At 37.2% G+C, this 20,168-nt stretch overlaps 1 protein-coding gene across 1 annotated transcript; it reads right to left on the bottom strand.

The window, feature by feature from the left end:
• Positions 1 to 4,442: 4,442 nt before the first annotated feature.
• Positions 4,443 to 20,064, bottom strand: FANCB (FA complementation group B). The gene is made up of 9 exons (XM_052774077.1): positions 19,994 to 20,064; positions 18,160 to 19,202; positions 17,031 to 17,183; positions 16,427 to 16,519; positions 11,638 to 11,766; positions 10,589 to 10,755; positions 8,004 to 8,458; positions 6,915 to 7,152; positions 4,443 to 4,908 (listed from the first exon to the last, which is right to left on the bottom strand). The coding sequence occupies exons 2-9, from the start codon at positions 19,093 to 19,095 to the stop codon at positions 4,488 to 4,490; spliced, it is 2,592 nt and encodes an 863-aa protein (XP_052630037.1). The 5' UTR covers positions 19,096 to 19,202; positions 19,994 to 20,064; the 3' UTR covers positions 4,443 to 4,487.
• Positions 20,065 to 20,168: the final 104 nt, after the last annotated feature.

Genomic DNA, 20,168 nt, shown 5'->3' with positions numbered 1-20,168 from the left:
GGTTTGGTACAGCTTTTCTCTTGGCTAGAAACTCCTACTACATACTGATGAAGATTATCACCTTGTTCCTAGCCAGTGGCATGCCCAGACTGCGGAGAAGAGAGTACTGAAAAAACCCAACCAAAACCTGAAAGTAACTAAAACCAACAACAAAATGCTCAAACCCATGCCTTTACATTTAGTCAGGATTTTAAATCCTTGCATCAACACTTACCTTTGACTTGTTTAAAACTTTCTCTCTCCCAGGGAAGTAGAGAAGGGAGAAGAAAACTACCACTATTTGGATGCTCCTTTTGCTGACTCTATCATCTTTGTTAATAGTCTCTAATGAATAGCTCACTCATGGATAAACATGCTAGCGTTATTATTTTGTCTTAGCAGAGTCAGCATGATTCAGAAGAGAGCAGTCATAAGACTGTCACGGCTCCCGAATTGTCAAAAGCTGTGGGAAAACAAAAATCGGTAGCTGAGAGAGAAGGCTTAACTCTGACTACCACAAACAACACAGCAGCCTGTTGGTTGATCTGAAATACATACATACACACACAAACTTAAAAAGGAAATATTACTATCCAACAGAGACTACTGGAGAGCAGACAGGTTTCTCCTGCCTGAGAACAAGAAAAAAATCACTGTAACAAGTAAATTTATTTATTATACTAACTTGGCTGGAAAAAGAGCTCTTTGACACACAATCCCTCTTCATAGGGCCTTAAATCATGCTGATTTAAAAGTGCCAAGTGCCAAGGACATAAGACTGTATATAGACATGACAGCTCATGCTTCATATGCCAGGCTTCCCTTTTGCATCCCAGTCTTTTGAAACAGGTGGTAATAGAGCCATCACAAGGTACACGTCTACATGCTGATCATTGCTCTGGCCAGAAGACTGGAACCATTCCTATAGATACCTCCCAGAAACCACTGATATCTGCTGGTTTTCAGAAATCAGAACTATGTTTTCTTGACCCTTTGGTGTCAAGACAAGTTGGCTGTGGGCATAATTTTACTACTTTGTCAAAAGTTTTTATGTGATAAAGGTCCCTTCTGTGCGAGTTTGTGTGAAGGGGTTCTACAGGTCTGGATAGAGGAATGGTTACCAGGCATCAGCAGGCTGAGGAGAAGATTACATGTAAAGAAGCAGCATGTGGAAGTCTCCCAGGAACTGGCAAGCTCTAGAGACCAGTTGTCCTGTTAAATCCACCAGAACTCCGAGAGTCTTCTGGCTGTGTACAAAGCCACTACCCACACTAGTATCAACCACGAGTTGCATAACTTGGATCGTGTACAAGCAGGTAGCAGTTGCTATATGCAGACAAAAAACCTACAGAATTACGTATACATACCTGATGAAGCAAAGGGGTTTTGAGGCTTTCTAAACTACCTATCTAGGAGCTAGAAGTCTCAGGAGTTGGGATTGGCCTCCCAGTTGTTGCTCCTAAAGAGTAGTTATGAGTGTGCGAGTAAGTGAATTTGTTATGTGAATAGTTATCTGCTATTATAAACAGCTTTATTTAAAAAAGGGTTCTGTTGGTTGTGATCAGTATCTCTCCCGACTTGATCTACTATCATGGAAAAGGGAATTTACAGAATCAAGCATCCAACTATTTTAGCAGTTATTTCTTGGCAATACCAGTCCCCAGTAACTAGGACTGCTGCTGCCACTAACTGATTTCATTTCTTAAATGATTTGCCCCAAAAAGTACTTGCAGAACTTACTCTGTGCAAGAACTCACTTCCAAGACTTTCTTGGAAGTTCAGAAAATGGGACTCCAAATGTTCAAGACAAACACAGTGAACCAACCTAACCAGTTTTCCTAGTCCATGCAATTTAGACTCCCCATTTGAACACCGGCATGTGCTGAGATTAAACATCACCATAGACCAAATAAGGTGAAGGTTAACCCCTTTAGGTGCTTTTACTTCTGAAAGGCAAGTTTAGGAAAGCACATATCTCTAAATGAAATTCCTTTTGCTGCCACTTGAAGATAAGATCTAGAGAGCCTGAGCCTTTGTTCAATCTTGCTCCATTTTTCCATGATTCCTGGCAACCCCCCCCCCCCATACCAGCATAAACCTTCCAGCAGACCTTTACATTTTGGCACATAGAAATATCTCCCATGCATATACAAAAGGCCTACTGATTGCATCACTAACACTGAAGTCATGCCGTGTCATTATGCATTACTAGTCAGTTGGAGGAATCAGAGCTGTTCAGAAAGCTTTTAATGATCTCATCTGATTGTATGCAAACTAAGCATTCATGCCTCTGGAAAGACTCTTTAGTAGGAACATGTTGTATGCATTATTATTCTACTCTAATAATTTCACTTCTACACTTCTGTGATTTCACTGTTTGCTTCTTTTAAGTAACAATAAGTAAGAAGTCCATGGAATTGGAAACCAGCAACTTCTGTCCTTAGCAGCTTCTCTTCATTTGTCCCGCTCTACTAGTTCAATAAAGGGATACAAACACAAGTGGAAGTTTCTCTTTAAAGACAGACAGACATAGGACAGTTAGTTACAACATGACACCAGGCTAATAAAAATCAACTGCTGGACTGTTTACACTGCTTTGCATAAACTCCTTCAAGTGCCCTGAGCTGAATAGTAGCTTTGTTGCTCTGAAAGTTTCTGCTCAGCTGGTTTACCAAGGTCTTGCCCTTAGCTGCAAGCTACAGGATTGCACTTTGATATTTTTTGCTTCATTTAAGGGATTACAATCAGGAACTTTCTTCTGGAAATTCCAGTGACAACAGACTGCCAAGCCCTGACAATGAGCTCTTAAGCTTTGACTATGGGCTGAACAGAACTGTGGCTTAACAAAGAAAGTTTTTGGGTTTTAACAATACTTTCTCATCTAGTAAATACTCAATTTCAAATACCCGTAACAATTTAAGGCATTCTTGACATCTTATAGCAAAATTTCCCTTCTATATAGCCAAAAAAGGGAGACATTTAATACTCTTGAGTATCTCAAAAGCAAGACTATGTCACCATACTGGGTTGAACTTACAAAGCACCGTGTTCTCACATTTACAGTTTTTCTAGCTAGTGTTTTGCCTTTAGATGTACATTGGTTTACTCCTGTTGCCAATATGCGAAGACGCCTCGGACTGAAAAACATCACCACTCTAATGCGTCTGGAGGACATACACACAGAAGTTGAACTTTCTGATGAAAAAAAGATATAGAATTATTCTGAAATGTCAGTGTTCCTTTGAGTCAATAAATATCTTCCATTCTTCCTGCCAAACTTTTATTGACAGAGTGCATGCTGCAGATGTTAACTATTAAAACTCTGTTAACAGGAAAACTGAAAAGCAAATTTTTGACAACTTTAGAAAAACAGTGACAAACACTAGGAATGTTTTACTTACATGAAGCAGAGATAAAAGGAAGCAAATTATTGTGATTTGGGATTTTCTAGGCTTTCTGCCACTCACAAAGCTGAAAAATGGTGGAAAAAATGATTAAAAAGTAACTACCCCAGCAAGCAGTACCTGCAAGATCACAGGCAGTTCTCTTCCTGGATGCATAGGTGGTATCTTGTTCAAACCAGAGAAAGGAGGAATAATAGGCAAAAAGTTGTCCATTATTTAAAATAGTTGAGACAGGCCAAAACCACTGAGCAGCTAGTATCAGCAGACAATCATTTATGACTAAGGGAACCAGCAAACAAATCTTCAGACACTGAAGCTAGGTTAACATCCAAGGAAGGACTGCTTCCTTGAGGATTTACCAATGAGATTAGCCCTACCACTAGATTCTGGGTGGAAATGGACGTCTTAAACCTGAAGGCATTTTATTACAGAGTGAATCTTCATGAGTTCTTGAAATTTTGTAAGAGGCCTGATCTGGTTCTCCAGCTCCAGTAAATACTCCAAAATCTCTCAGATCTGAGGGTGGGCTCTAGAAGACGGGGCTGCAAGGTACAACCACAGTTTTCTTCCTCAAGTGGTATCATTAAAAGTTATTTCAAAGGCTTGATATATCACAAAGATAAGCTGCCTCTTCTTTGAATCTGTCAAACCCCATGCTCAAATTATGAATTAAAATTGGTTGCTTAACTTAGATCCTTTCTATAGCTGTCTTAAGATTTCTAAAAAAAAGCTTAAGTTTTACCTGCGTAAACAGTTGTTTTACAAGTTTAATAGGACTATTTTAAACAATACATGCTTGTTATTTTTTTTTCTAATATAGTTCATTTATAGTTCAAGAATTATGACTTTGGAATAGGACTTATTAGAAAATACCTTAAAAATAATATTTTCAAAATCTGTAACAAAATAATGACTCGGCTATCTTCTTAATATTAAATTCTTGCCAAATCAGCTACAATTCATCAACCAAAATACCAGTATTTATCCATAGAAATAACTGAGCTATAGAATAAAAAGTAATATATGTACCCATGAAAATATAAATATTATTTAATAGTATAATTTTAATAAAACTTTATTCAAAATAAATTTAGTGAATAGTTTCTAGAACTTGCTCAGTCTCCACACAATCATATCTGAACTGAGCTGAGCTTCTGCTATTTTCAAAGCAATTTCCTGGTAAAGGGCACCATTCATTGTTTGATTCATACTTAGCACACTCTCTTCCCGTTCATTCTGAAGCTTCTTTCTGAACTGCTGAACTCCCTCCTCACTGTCCAGTAAAGAAGCCACAGGAACATCACTGATTTTCTTGCCAGGCTCATTGCCCCATGTCAGACTGTTTTCAGCTTTACTTTCTTTTGAGAAGAAAGAACTCCTTAAGATGAGGATTTCTTTTTCCAAAGCCAGTGCTAACTGTTCAGTAAGTATACTTTTGCTTCCAGATCTCAGGAGTTTTACATCACAGCTTGGTGGGAGAACTCTAGAAAGGCTATGAAGGCACTGGAACAAGACAGTCAGGTTTCTGTAAAATAAGGTTATTATTATTAAAACTACCTTATATCTTCAAAATGCTATAGTGGAAAATAAAACAAAGCTACTTTAAATCCAACAGGGAAAACCTGATGCTGATTAGGGTTTTAATTATTATGTGTACTGTACATACAGGAGTAAGCAAGGGCTTTCTAATGGCATGCAGGCTAGCCACTGCATGTCAAAAGAACTGACACTAAGCAAACTTCAGCAACATAAATATTCTGTACTAAAATAGATGTCCATGATTAGGGTCACATGTGCATCACTTGTTTCTTTAAGAAGCAATTCATTGTACGTGAAGGCCACATGTAATAGCACAAAGGAAATATATTGTCTGGTCTACCTTTAGGGGCAGAAAAAAAGTCACTTGTATTCATAGATTGTCACTATCAATAGGTATGTACAACATTGCTATTAGGTGGCCAACTGCCTGTCTTTTTTAAACAGTCACTGGTGAGGGAAAGTTGCACTTAAAAATGAGACATTCAAAATTATTAAGAAACAAAGATAAAATAATGCTGTTAATCATCAGGGAGCCTACTTCCCTGGATACCAGTGTAGCATATATGACACAGTAACACATTCCTCATTCTAAGAGGAATGTAGAGTTTGTCCAAAGTCTTATTTCCAGTGTCTGGCCAGATAAACTCCTCCGACTCTTTTGACTGGGTAGGGGGGAAATCATCTCAGGAAAAAAGCCCTAACCAAACAGCAAAAAACGCCAAACGACAAAAAAAACCAACCCCCAAAAACCCACAAGCATCCTTAAGTAGCTAGTTTTCTCACACAGATCAGAAAGGCATTTTTCCTTAAAGTACTTCTATTTCAATTTAGTTATCTAAACATTCCACTACTTATAACAGATATAGTTTATTTGGTTCTGAAAAGCTGTGAAAAAGAACAGCTGTAGCTCCCACCTATCACAGATATATCCTAGCTAGATAAAAGATCAATCCAAAGATAGGAAAAAAAAATAAAGAAAATACAATTATAGTTATACCATAAACACACAGCTCACTAACTATTAATGCAAAACTGGATCAAAAGTGACAGTATCAAGTAACCTAACTTTTCAAAAGGAACCAAAAGTCTTGAGGCTTAAAATTTTCCTGACTGATTTCTCAAACATTTCAGCCTTTTCTCTTACATAAAAGAAGGAAATCAACTCCTATTTGAGTAAAAGATTGAACCTCACTATAAATTAGAGACTCTTAAGAGATACACCTTTTCTTTCTTTTACTTTTCAGCTTGAACTCTTCAGGAGAGGCAACATTCATCAATACTTAAGAAGTACTTTTTATGTTGTGAGCCTTATCCAGCTAAATCTTAAATTATGGCAGTATTATTAACTTGTTTAGCCTGGTTTAGGAAATTTTATAGACATTTGTCCAAGAATCTACATAAGAAAAGGAAATCACTGAGACTCTTCTGATTATTTCCTTTTCAAAATCATGGTAGATAGGAAATAAATATATCAGAAACATGTACAAAATTAGACTAAATTTATGTTGCAGTACTAAACTACAAAGTGACATAGCAATAAATTTAAATTTAGTATAACTTGGGGTTTGTTGTTGTTTGGGTTTTTTTGTTGTTGTTGTTTTTAACATCCCCTTAAGGAATTTTTTTTAAATCAACACATATTGAAGAAAAACTATATATATTATATTAAGAATAATGTAAGAAAAATTAATATAAAATTATGAGACAGTGAAATGAACAAAAGAAATCGTACCAAGCAGTTATTAATGGAGACTAGACTTATTTGTAATTCAGTGTGCTAGCCTAGACAAAATTCAACAATGCAGTTCAGGTTCTGCCATAGTTCTGATTTGAAAATAATTCTGTTATTGCTGATGGTTATCATACCATTATATTAGAAGCCTATTGGTTATGATTTTGGCCATTGTTTATGGTACCAGTAAGAAAGAGTGTAAAGATAAAAAAAGTGTGTATGCAAGATGAATATACTCTACACTTTTTGTGCAATTTTACCTGCAAAATAACGTTAGAACTCCTTCAGATGGATTTTTCAGGGTCCAGTTAAAAACTGTACCGTACACATTTCCTGCTTTATGACAGAATATGCTGTCATGGCATTCCTTAAATGGTGTGCACTCCATTTCTCCCAATAACCATGAATTTACCAGAGTCAATGTGCAGCCAGAAGACACAATCTGAAAGGAGAATCTGACAGATACTGCAAGGACAGCAAGTATATCTTCCACGGAACCTGCAACAAAATACAGTAAAAGGTATTTGACGTAAATATTTTGATCACATTGCATGCATTAAATGTGCTTAGATTTTTGGTTCACATTCCCAGTTTTACATGAATAGTTTGCACCTGTGTTCAGGCATTCTTTGGGAATTTTCTTCTCACCTAAATTCTTATACCTACTTCAGTCAAGCAAAATAGTTAGCTGATTAACAGAGCCCCACCTATATAATGAAAGTGCTAAAGAGAAACAGCACCTTGCCAAAAGAAGACTATTAATAGCCTCCTGCAATAGTAAGATGACACGTTGGCTTTAGCCGATGGTACAGCATTACAGAAAGAAAGAAATTAAAATTCATTGCACACAATCAAAAGGATATTTTGCAACATGAGCAGAAGCCCAGTTCAAAATCAATTCAATCAGGAATATTAAAAGAAAGGAAAATAAATGACCTTAATAGATGTGTAGAGAAGGAAGAGCTTCAATTACTTTAGTATTATTTAAGAGGTAATACTATGTCAGAAAAAATGTATGTATCTAATCAACAGGAAATATCTTATTTATAGAAAAAATGCAGGCTTCAGCATTCTATACTTGGACTTATCTTCAAAATTAACCTTTTCAGATACAATTCAGCACCAATGCTAGCACAAAACCTTACAGCAAATCACTTAACATTTTTTTTCCATTTTGAAAAATGTTCCATCTTGTATTTCACCCTGCTTTTAACTCACAAGAGGTCTATGCAGTTGATGTTCAAAGAGACAGATATGATTACACCTTGAAAACTTAGCTTGGCATCACCTAGAGTAAACAGAAGAATCAACCATATATTTATGAATCCAAATTATATCAATCCATTTACCTGTGCAGTAACTATTATCCCTTAGCATCTTTACTGAATATTTTCCATTTGAAATATCTTCCAGACTTAACAAAATTTTCCCACAGAGTACAGTAATGTTTTTGCTCTCCTGTAAACTATCATTCTGACGTTTTTGTTTCTTTGCATGTAGAAGCACTACGCAACATACATGATGAAATGCCAATAATGGTGAAAGGCTGGTAACAGCAATGACCGTCTTTGCTCCATCCAGCTGAACCGGTGAACATCTCTTAGGAAACTCTTTTTTCAGATCATTCTTGCTATGCAAGTCCAATTTCATCTTTTTTGGAGGAGGCTCAATTTGACACGAGGAGACAGACAATGCTGAGAATGCTTTGTTCAGCTTAATGATTTTATTTCGACACTCGATAATCGGAGAAATCAAAGAGAAGTCTTGATCCATCACTAAAGATAAACTGACATCACTCAGTGACCTGTGAAAATCCATATAAGATGACTGCACTCCCAGTTTGTATTTTGCCATCCGACAAATAACAAGAACTTTGAAAATATATACAGACATTTAAGACTACCAAAAACTCCAGTATCATTCCAGGTTAAGTCATAGACTGTGCAAAGAGTATAAGTCCTTCAAATGACTATTTCATCTAAGCTTAGTATAAAGATTTTCAAAACGTGGACTGAATTTTCTAAGAGCTTCTAGGAGTTAGATGCCACATTTCAACTGAAAGAATTTGGATGTCTAATTCACCCAGAAAATGTTGAAAATTCCACATAATCCATGCCAATACTCTACGACATTTATAATTTATTTGTAGAGACTTAACTTTCTTTTAATAAAAAAATACACAAAGTATCAATTCTGCTCTCTTTGATGACTAAAAGCTCTTCTGATGTTCTATATTGTTTTATAGATACTCAAAATTGAATGTAGAGAGTAAACTAAAAGGTTTAAAATACTATTACCTTAAACATGCAGTAATTTCCTGAAATGTATGCAGTACTCTATTTATTCAACACAGGGTTCTTTCAATGAAATCCTAATATTACTGTTTCAGATCCTCTCTTAATGAATATTTTATTCTGTCAGTCAATTCAGTCTCAAGATGTCACTGACATCTGAATGTCTTATGAATGTCTAATTTTCTTTATGAAGAAGTATCACCACCTCACAATGCAATCTAAAACATCGCTGCAATCTTGCATTTAGTAGGAAGCACAAAAATAATCAGTAAAGACTTACAGTGTTGGGGGTGGAGAGAAAGCAAGCCCTTTTCCCCAGAACCACAGGTTGTTGTATATAGTACGGAACTGGAGCCCAGAAGACCTAGGTTCTGCTGCTAGCCTACCAGGTAACCTTTGTTAAATGACTTCATCTTCACAGATCTTTTCTCAACTGTAAAAATGGGGGAGAGGGCAATATTCCTGCTGGTTTTCAAAGAATGGTTCCAAATCTTTTGAGAATTTCTGAAGTTATACAGGAATTAGGCATTTCATTTTCAAAAATGATGTCATCATCATCAAAGCTGAAAGAATAAACACTGGAAAGGCAAAAACAATCTCTTGCCTCAGTGGCTCTTAACAGAGGCTTTCAAGAAGATGAGGTCAACGTTCTTGTAAAGTTATAGCAATCTGGCAGTTGAGAAATAGTATACCCACAGCTCCAGCAGAATGGCCAAAGGGCGTAACAGGTCAGGTCCCTCACAACCACCTGAATGATTTTCAGTGGCATCAATAGTATTTAAGCTTACCCTAACACAGTCTCAGCTACACTGCTTGTGGGAATATAGGTCAAAAGGTAAGTTCTGACTCCACCAAAGTTTACATTACACAATGCATATTCTAAATTTATGTTTCATGTAATCCTGTTTTTTTAAACTGTGTTCCAAATGAGCTCCCTCCCTGTAAGGGGGAAATTATATAAGGAGTATTTACAACTAGAACTGAGTAATTAAAATGAACAGAATAAACAAATCATTTTAAAGACAATAATAAGAATAAACAAATAATTTTGAAGGTTTAAGTATTGTATGGCTGATTGTTCCACATAATTTACACAATACATAAGCTTAGCAAATATTTTATTTGATTGGATACGTGACTGTAGCATAGTTCAATTCAAAAGCTGAGTATTTATTAAGTTGATCAGAGAATTTAAAATGTTTTCTTCTGCGCTTCTTTAAGCAAATCGCTCTTTAGGAATGGCAAGATGTTAACAGTAAGGCATCAGGAACCGTATGGCTAAGACAGAGCTTTATCTACACCACATACTGATATCAGCATAGCTATGTCAACACGGACTATAGAGAACCATAATTTTTGTCAAAGAAAACTCTGTTGTAAAAAGCCTCCAGTAATGATGTGGTAATACTGACATAACTGATTTTTGGCTATACAACATATTTTTTTGCACAGTGTTAGAGAGAGACAAGCAGCAGCAACAATACTGACAAGACACACACTTGAAACACTTTATATACAGATGTTCAAAATGAGAAAGTTCAAAGCTCAAAAATCCACTCTTGCTACTACAGAGCTTAACCTGCAAATTCAGTTTCTAGAAAATTACTCAATTAAATTATTAGATAAATATATATACTTACAAGTAAAATGATGCAGTTAGTTCTACTCCAACTACCAAGCTGTCACCCACAACACGCTGCCACAATTTCTCTATGAAGTGCTCTGGGACTTTAGACGCCACTGATGTCTCTTTACTAAGAGAATGAGGAGGATTTTCTACGTCATCCCAGAGAGAGACAAGACCTTCCTTACAGAAAAATGGTTTTTTTAGATAAATTAAGTGGAGATATTAGTTCTTTCTATACTGTATTACCTTGTGTTTTACCACAAATGATTGCTGGAGGTGCTTTTAAGATACATAAAATGAAATCTATATAAACTAGTTTATTATCATCAACAGATTAAAAGGATAGAATTTCATTTTCTTAAAACACGTGATATCGTGGAAAAGCACAACTCATTCTCTCCTTGTAACCATCACATGTATAAATCTTGAACTACCATAGAATTAATTGTCCAAAGAAGATTTAAGGTACTAGAATTTACTTTATATTACTGCATTAATTGCTTGAAATTTTGTTGTCTAAACCTGGCTCACTTGAAAGGGATCACAACATTAACTGAAAGGGACATCAACTCCATTTCAAGTAAATTAGGAGGCTTATTTTGAGCAACATATTAAGATAACATTTTCCCAACCTCCACCACCTTCTCAGCCCACAGTTCTCTCTGCCCCCATCATAAAATCAATTTTACTTACACCGATCTATGACAGCTCATTTTTCGTAATGTTAGACCACAGACAGATATTCAATATCTAGGCAACCGTGCCAATTAAGACTACACTCCTCCTACTGTTTGTCACTAACTCTTTGTTAAAGGTTACTCCTCCATACAACTCAGTTGTCAGGAGGTATTATGCAAATCAGTTTCAAGTAAAGAGAACTAAATTTACTCTTATCTATGTACATTGACAGATGAAGGTAATGAACCAGAATTAAGAAGCAGATTAATGAGTTTTGATAGTAGCAATCCCTACCGGTGAAAGCAACAAGTGGTTGAGGGAAGCACCCTCTACAAAAGGCTCAGCAGAATTCAGAAGTGATCTGTACTCTCCTCTGCATTTTACCTCTTTTGCAGTTGGTAGAATATGGGTTCTTTCTTCAACAAGATCTATTAATGCTCTGCAAGATTCAAGAATAACCTTCTTTTTGAGTCTTAAATGCTGCTGTAGTTCTCGAACAGAGGTGCAACCAGCCTGTAAAAGACAAAAATTATCATGAAACTTATGCTTAGGTCTACTGCAAATAAGAACTGATATTGAAGCTACCAAGATGTCTTTTCAGCTTTCCATTTTTATGCAAGTATCACAAGCCAAGATCATGATGTTCCTCTTGTAATGCTTCTAAAAAAAGTTCAAATCAGGCTACTCTGCTGCCAAAATATGAATCCAAACCTTGGCCTCTCAATATTAAACATAGAGTTTAAGATAAACTTCTAAGGTAAACTTTATCAAATTATGTACATGTTTGTCTCTTTCATTATTGTTCCTGCTTCACTATTCCATTGGAAGATATCAGTTTCGATTTCTTCTGAAGACTTGTATTGATTATTGGTCAAGCAAATAGACTGAAGAGTTGACAGTTTTACAAACAGACATACATGCAGGGTAGTCCCAGTTAAAAAAAATAAAAAAAAAAATAAAAAAAAAATAAAAAAAATAAAAAAAAAAATAAAAAAAATAAAAAAAAAAAAGAAAAGCATGCCAGCACCAGCTTCTAAGATTTTAGGAAAGCTCCACAAAAGCTATTCTCTGGAAAGCAAGATCCTGAGAAGTCCAGTGCTACCAAAGACAGAACAAAGCTCACCACTGGAATGCAAAACCAAGCTTCCCCCCCCAAACAAACAAACAAAAACAAACAAAAAACCAATTCACGATCAATCATAACCAACTGACAAGCCTGAATAAAAAGCACTTCATGCAAGCAAAGTGATGCCCTCTGCTTACACTACAATGGCAAAGGGCATTTAGAGCAAGTAGCACTCATCATGATAGGTTCTGTAAAAAAATGATTTGCCACCTATTAAACCATGCATCATAGGTACCAGATTCCAAGCAATAATCCAGTGCCAGACTTGGGTCAGAAGAAAAAGAAGAGCTAAAACCACAGATGTTTCTATAATACCTTCCTAATTGAGGTCATCAGAATACCAAACCATGACTTACTCCCACTGGTGAGTAACTACTGAATAAACAACTGAGAAACAGAGAGCAAATGGGAAGGCACAGACTGAGAAGCAGTCAAAATGGCCAAAGATTCACCGATGTATGCTTGCTGACCAATCTAACTTTTGCAAGCCCTTTTTCCTCATAAAGCAACAAAAGAAAGAGACCTGAAGTTTACCACATGGCAAACCTAAGACTGGGTAGCACCCCCTATCAACTCTCTCTGGAACAAGCGACATGCACATCCTTTCTGCCATATACCAATACGTACTGAGCACCAAGCATCCGCAGAAGTCACAATCTTTGCATTGTGAAACTAAGAAAATAAAACTAGATCACCTTAAAATAGAAAATAAACGTCAACATAAAAACAAAGCAGTCCAGATCCGAACGCAATACAGCTGTGAGTAAATTCAACATGAGCAGTAGAACAGATGAATCACTGTCAAAAGCAAAGCAAATTAACACAGAGGCTTAGTAGCAAGTAGAACAGCCAAGTGCTTTGACACATTGCAACTAAAGTTGCAGTATTCATAAATAAATAAATTAATGCCCATACATACAGAGCTAAAACTGAGCCAAGAATGGTGGCACTTTTATAAAGGAAATAAAATGGAAAGGAAGATTCATGATTGATAAGACTAAAAAATACTGAGAAAAGCAAAGGTAAAATGGAAACAGTAGACAAAAAAGCTGGAGGGAAACATAATTCAGAGATCTATAGGCTGAAGCTACTCAAATGGTAAAAAACTGGTTCTATGTTTTTCAAGTGACTTAGAGCCCTTATGAAAAAACATCGAAAAGAAAATGGGCCAATCTACAGCAACAGATAGAAAAACAAATACTTAAAACATTCCCCAAAAGCAGTAATAATAAAAAAAAAAATCAAACGTACAGAACATTTCTTAACTAACTTTCTACCCACCACCAAATCAGCATTATCAGAATGAGAACAAAACAATTAAGACACTGCAGCAATTCAATGAATCAGCAGTGAGGATTAAAAAAATACCTGCCCCAAACCAGGCAAACCAAGTCAAAGGAAGCAAGTTAATCATAGGTAAAAGAATTTGGCATTACAGTCCTTACAAAACTGTAAAATACTTGGGGGGAGAACAGGCCAGTGGACATAAAAAGACACTTCTGACTCATGGTATTTCTGCCAGAAAAGTCAACTAAACCCATGAGAAACCCTGTAACCTCAGCTGTTGTAATGTAACTGCAATACTGTGCCAAAGGAAGTCTTCAGAAGATACTGAAACGAGTGTTAAAGAAAAAAAATCTCCACAGGAGAAAAGACCAGATTCAGGTCCAAAAGACTGCATACAAGATAAACATTGAACACTTTAAAAATGCACAGACTGATATATTTTTCAATTTTACTACCTGCAAAATGCAACTTACATGTATTGCTGTGTATAACTTAAATACAGCCTACCTATATGCAGTGGACCACAATTCAGTCCTGCTGAAGTTCTCACATGGCTAGAAAACAGCTACACAGATGTGAAATAAGGGGTAAGCAACAGAGAGTGAAAAAGGGCTGCATCTGCTATTTCATTTTGCCCTAAAAGACGAGATTCCATAGAGACTGTCAAAACATGATTTGATTGCAAATTTCTAGACGACCTGAATTTTTATGATAAATAGCAAGAGGCACCACTCCAAGGCTAAATAACCTTTGGAAATTCCCAAGTTAAGCAGGATCAATGCACTATTGCATCAAAACAATCATTCCTTGAAATTCAGTTATACATCAGATGACAAAAACCAGCAAGAGTACTTCACTGTTCAGAGGAACATACACAATGGAGAACAATGGAAATCTCAGCCAGGAAACAACAGTAAGGTTAAAAAGAAATATCTCCACCTACTTCCAAATTTGTCAGCATGACAATTTCAAGGATTTACAGCATTAAAACATATGAAGATTTTCAACTTGCTTACAATGCTTGTGCTAGCATGTGGCTTTGAAAATTAGAGATCGAAAAGATCTTTAAATAAATAAATAAATAAATAAGGTCTTATGAAGGATTCTGTGTCTGTAAGAAGAATTTTATCAGCAGATGATATGTGAAATCTCCAGCCAGTGGCTTGTTCCCAGCAGAACCACTAAAATATGCAAAACAGACTATTCATTTGATCCTAACACAGATTCACAGAGCTGTACCAGCTGGTGTATTACAAGAACAAAGTCATAGAACATAGTTACATAGAACATATAGCCGTCAACAGCAGGGTGGACAATCTTCATTACAACAGTGGAAGAAACAACGAATGAGGGAGATTGAAACTAATTTCTGTTTTGTAAAGGAGGAAAGTAATATAACGAGTAGGAAAAGAATGCAGCAGCAAAGAAATCAGTTTTAAAATATATGACTACCCAAAAGAATCCAGAAACAGAAAAAAAGTGCATTTGGAATGAAGCTTGTACTTCTGCATGTAAAAGCCAATGGGCCTCTAATGTGCAAACGGTTGGAAGGGACCTCAAGAGGTCCTCAAAATTAATCCAACTTCTACTTTCTTGTGCATTCCAGGAAGGAAAAAAACCTATTGTCCCACATTCTCCATACAACAGCTTTTATATTTTGGAAGATGTATAATATCTCTTTAGACATCTTTTTTGTAATTAGAACTAGAAAAGTCTTTTCTTTTTCAGTCTTTTCCTAATAGGTCATAGTCCTCCTTTTCTTCCAGTACTAAACTTTTGCCAGTTAATTTGCTTCATTTTTAAAGACTGGAGATAGAATTGCCACAATACCTTACTTAAGTTTTCACTAATTCTCAAATGACAGGAATAATAACCACCTATCATACTTAAAGCACTCTCAGCAAACAATAGCCTCACACTATTGACTCAATTTGAGATTTATGCTCTCTCATGGAGCTTTTTTTTTTGTTGTTGTTAAATAATCTTTCTATTTTGTCAGTTATTACCCCTATGGCATAGGCCAACGCGCAATACTGCAAAAGAACATCTTGGAGAGTATGCTGGGTGTTTATTAACAGGATGAAAGGTAGAAAGCAAGGCAGGCAAAGATATATTGCCATTGATTACTTGGACTCTGCAAGGTTTCCCCCAGCTTGTTTCATAAATGATGCTAATTATAAGAAGGATACGTTTTAGCTTCATCTACTGCACTTTGCAAAATTATCCTTATAAAACTGCTAGTAACAGGAGGAAAAACATCAGCAGGTGGTGAAATAACCATGGTCACTAATTTGGGCAAAAGTAAAAGCCAACTTGATTGAATTCCGTGGACAAAGAAACAGACCATAACGCTGCTCTTTAAGGATTAACTGCCACTCACAGGGAACCTGGCACTACACTTTCCCAAAGTATGTAATGTGGAGCAAAAGAATCAAATGTTCTAATTTTACTAAAATGGTATTTAAACATCTAGGAGTAAAATTACTGTTCTGAAGCTTTGATAGGTTATCTTCAGCATTATCTCAAACTTTTAATTAAAATTAAATTAGACCCTTCCAATTACCCAAATGAATTCGTAACAACTGAGAGAACTGAAACACAGACTACCACTGATGCAAGAATGGATACTTAACAATGTTGTCTTCTCCCTGAACTACTTCTCCAATAAAAACAGTATCATTATCCTCACCCTTTAGAAAATGTAATAATACCGAAAAGTAATTTGGAGAAAACGTGGAGGCAGAACTATCGAGTACAAACCTGTAATCTTGTTTCAAGGGCTTGGACAGTAAGCAAACCATTCTCTTGCAATCCTTCTGCAGCAGGAACATCATGTTCATAATTAATACCACTCTAAAAAACCAAACCAAAACAAAACCCTGATTTAATTAAAAAGCTGAAAGTAAGGTACAGGCTATTACACAGCATTATAAAAATCTGGGGGAAAATACAGAAAACCAGCAGAACCGCAGTATGCACTTTAAAAGAAAAATCTTATCTTCTGAAAGCAACTGGAGTTTGACAGTACATAATGGAAAGACCAATTATAAGAAGATAATTAACAAGCACTATGGCCTTAATTAAGAGTTCTTAGCCAAAAGGTAAGCATTGTAGCAAACCTGTTACATATGTGAAGTGTTTTCAACTGCATTCCTTTAACTTCCCAAAAGACTGTTGATGCTATCAAGGAAGTAGAATAATCTCTTTAGATATCTTATGATTACAGCGGGGAATATTCAAACTTCAGGGCATTTCACAGCACACATCCAATTTCACTTTGCACCAATACTTTAACAATTCATTGAGGTTTTCTTAATTTAGTAAGCACAGACTGAGTAGCTGAGAAAAGGCAAGCTGAACTTACTGCATAGTTGACCTCTCCAAGATCTGTTAGTATGAACGTACTTAACACTTCCGTATTGGAGTCATCCTTCAAAAGAAGTAACAGTTGCTCGCTTCCAGAGCCAGTAAAATCATCCACCAGAACAGACTTCACTTTTTGCCATTTGGAAGCCACCTACAGTAGAAGAGGTTTTAAGACACATGTATTTGAATAAATCTTGTATTTGAGATTTTGTTTTGGTGAAGCTTGCTGTTTATAAAAAGGCAGCCTTTTCAGGTGTGCAGAATGCAGAATTTTAAGAAGTTTCAAGCTCTCACTCTATCATTTAGAGCCCATGTAACTCAGGGAAAAATTAGCCATTTCTCTTTAAAGATCACTTTCCAGAATACAGGTTGCAGAGAAGATAACTTTTCAGTGTACTCAAACAGCTTAGTAGCTGAATGCTGTACCATTCATTTAGAACCAGTAATACTTGAAGATCAGTTGAAGACATTATACCTTTGACATTCAGAAATATCTTTGTTGCATTGCATACTTAAATATGTTTGAGAGATAAAGACAAATTGGTACAATAATGCTGATGACTAAATAGGACAAACTTTCATTTCCTGAGTTATGTAAGTCTTCTTGACAGAGTATTACAAAACCCTAGCAGTTAACTTTGTCCTTCCTGACTTTAGGAAACAAAACCAAGGCCTCTTCTTGTCTTTTTGATGAAACAATATTTTTTGTTACTAGGAAGTGAGACTCAAAAGGCTTTTAAATTCCAGTGAGAAGTTTATGCTTTGCAATGATATCAGTTTGCTTTCACTTTAACACAAATTATGTAGGCACACTCATAACTATCTTACAGCTTCAGGTTCTCATGCTATGGAAGTTTTCAATTAGCAACAGAAGCTTTGGCTCAGATTCATAAAATGTATCATTAAACAATAGAATCCATGGTTTATTTTCAGATATATAAACAAACAATGAAAGCAAAACAATCTCATACTTTAGACAGGTTATTTTAACAGAAGCAACAATAACAACAACAAAAAAATCTATAAAATTTAAACACATAGCTTTTAAGTTGCAGAAACTTCCAATGAGACAATATAGACAAAAAAAGATACAGTAGTAAAAGGGAGTTGTTTAAAGTCACAAATACCTGTAAGCTGTCTCTCCTCTGTACAACACAGATATTTCCGGAGGCAAAAGACACAATAAATAGCAAATCACTGCTACTGGTTACAGCTGTTTTTACTGAACATGGTTTCTCATAAGGAAGCTCACAAACACCTTTAGGGAGACCATCTTGGAACCAAATAAGCTGATTCTTGTGGGTTATGGCAACAAGTGATATTCGGAGCTGTTTTTTCGATATCTCATTCTTGCAGACGTAGACAGAAGATACCACTCTGCTGTAAGCATGAGGCATAAAGCATGTGGCAGTTAGCATTTTTTGTGTTTTAACTGCGTATCCAAAGAACTCGCTACCCCAGATGGCTCTGTCTGAAGTGGAAAACTCATCCTCATCTTCACTCTCTGCCAGGCAAGCAGATCCTGTCCCTAAGACAACAGTGCCTTCATCTGCAATTTCACCTGTCCACACAACAGAAGACAGCTGAACAGGAGCACTTAGAACTGTGCAGGTGTCAGAAGAGATATAGAACAGCTTGTTGGCATGCCTCCACAAGACTGAAGGGCCAGTAAACAACCTGATGTCTTCTTTCAGCTCATAATCCAAATTAAAATAAAAGGACTGCTCAAATTGATTTGAGCTGTGAAGCAACAATAAAAGGTATCTGAAAACATTGTTCCGTTTTTTCTTTTTCACCAAAATGCAGGGAAGAATAATCCCTGTTCTGGAATCCGTTGCGCAGCTACAACAAATTATTTCAATTTTTAAATGACTGGCACGCATGCTGAATAATCCAGAAGACTTCTGAACAAACAGCTTAGTGTCTCTGTTGAATGACATTCTTCTGACGCATAAGTTCATTGTTTTATCAGCTGCTCCCTCGACATGTTTTGGTTTTGACAGCTGAAATATAAGGACTTCACCATTGTAGGACAGGAAGTGTTCTTGCTTACCCAGAAGCATCTTTGTTTATCTTTATGGATATTCCTCTACAAGAAAACCGTATGCGTCTCCATTTTTGTCAGGATTATGTCTCTGCAGAAATTTTAACCTATCTGGAAATTTTCCATCTACAAAAGCAAATGACAGCAAAAAAAATTAAATCTTTTTGGGACTAGCTGAACTGATCCTTAAGAACAAGGAAAACTATACATCGCAAAGCAATGAGATCGACTAATTTGAGAACACGAGGCCAGTATGTCATTTAATCTCACAGAGTAAAATGAAGTTAAGCAACTTTGCGCTGAGAGATTTAAGTAACAGAAACATTTCAGAAGTGCAGTCTAGCCCTGATTTAACAAAGCGTGAATTCGCTGCTCGTCAACAGTTACACAGCATAATATAAACTCAAAGAAACCAAACCAAACCACACACGCGCTGTTTGTGCGGTTGAACTGGAGGCGTCAGCTCCACAAATCCACCGAGGGGACTGGAAAGCAACGGTGCTTTGAATTCTCTAATTTAAGAGCCTTCACGCAGGCGCAGGCTTTATTAATAAATAGAATTCGTTCTTGGTCAAAATCGTAAAGCCTCTTTAAAGCGAAAGTTCTCGCCCGGCTCAGGCGCCCCGCAGACCAGCCTCCCTCACCGGCTGAGGCGGGGGGGGGGGGTCCCGGCCAAGCTGAGCCGCCCCCGCGGCCCCTCACAGCCTCGGGCCGGGCCTCACCATCCCCTTCCCCTTCCCCGCGCCCGGCGGCTCTCCCCGCGGGCTGAGGCGGCAGCGGGGCCCGGCCCAGCTTCCGCCCCCCGAAAAGCCGTTGACGGCGGTTAAGGCCCTCTCCGCCCGGCCCGGCGGGGGTCAACGCAAGCTCCTACGGAGAGAGGAACGGCGCCGGCAGGCTGCGCGCCGGCGAGGCCTTACCCGGCTCCGGCGGCCGCTCCCGGTCCCGGTCGGGCGGGCGGGGAAGGGAGGAAGCGAGAGGAGCCCGCCCGCTCCGAAACTCCCGCCGCCCGGAGCATGACGGGAGCGAGAGAGGGAGGAGGGCGCGAACATGAAACGGCACGGAGGGCGGAGCCAGAGGGAGGGGGGCTAAGCC

Source organism: Harpia harpyja, chromosome 22 (genome assembly GCF_026419915.1).
Source record: "Harpia harpyja isolate bHarHar1 chromosome 22, bHarHar1 primary haplotype, whole genome shotgun sequence".
NCBI lineage: Eukaryota > Metazoa > Chordata > Aves > Accipitriformes > Accipitridae > Harpia > Harpia harpyja.
Note: the sequence above shows the minus strand (reverse complement) of the source record. Positions and strands in the feature narration are given on the sequence as shown.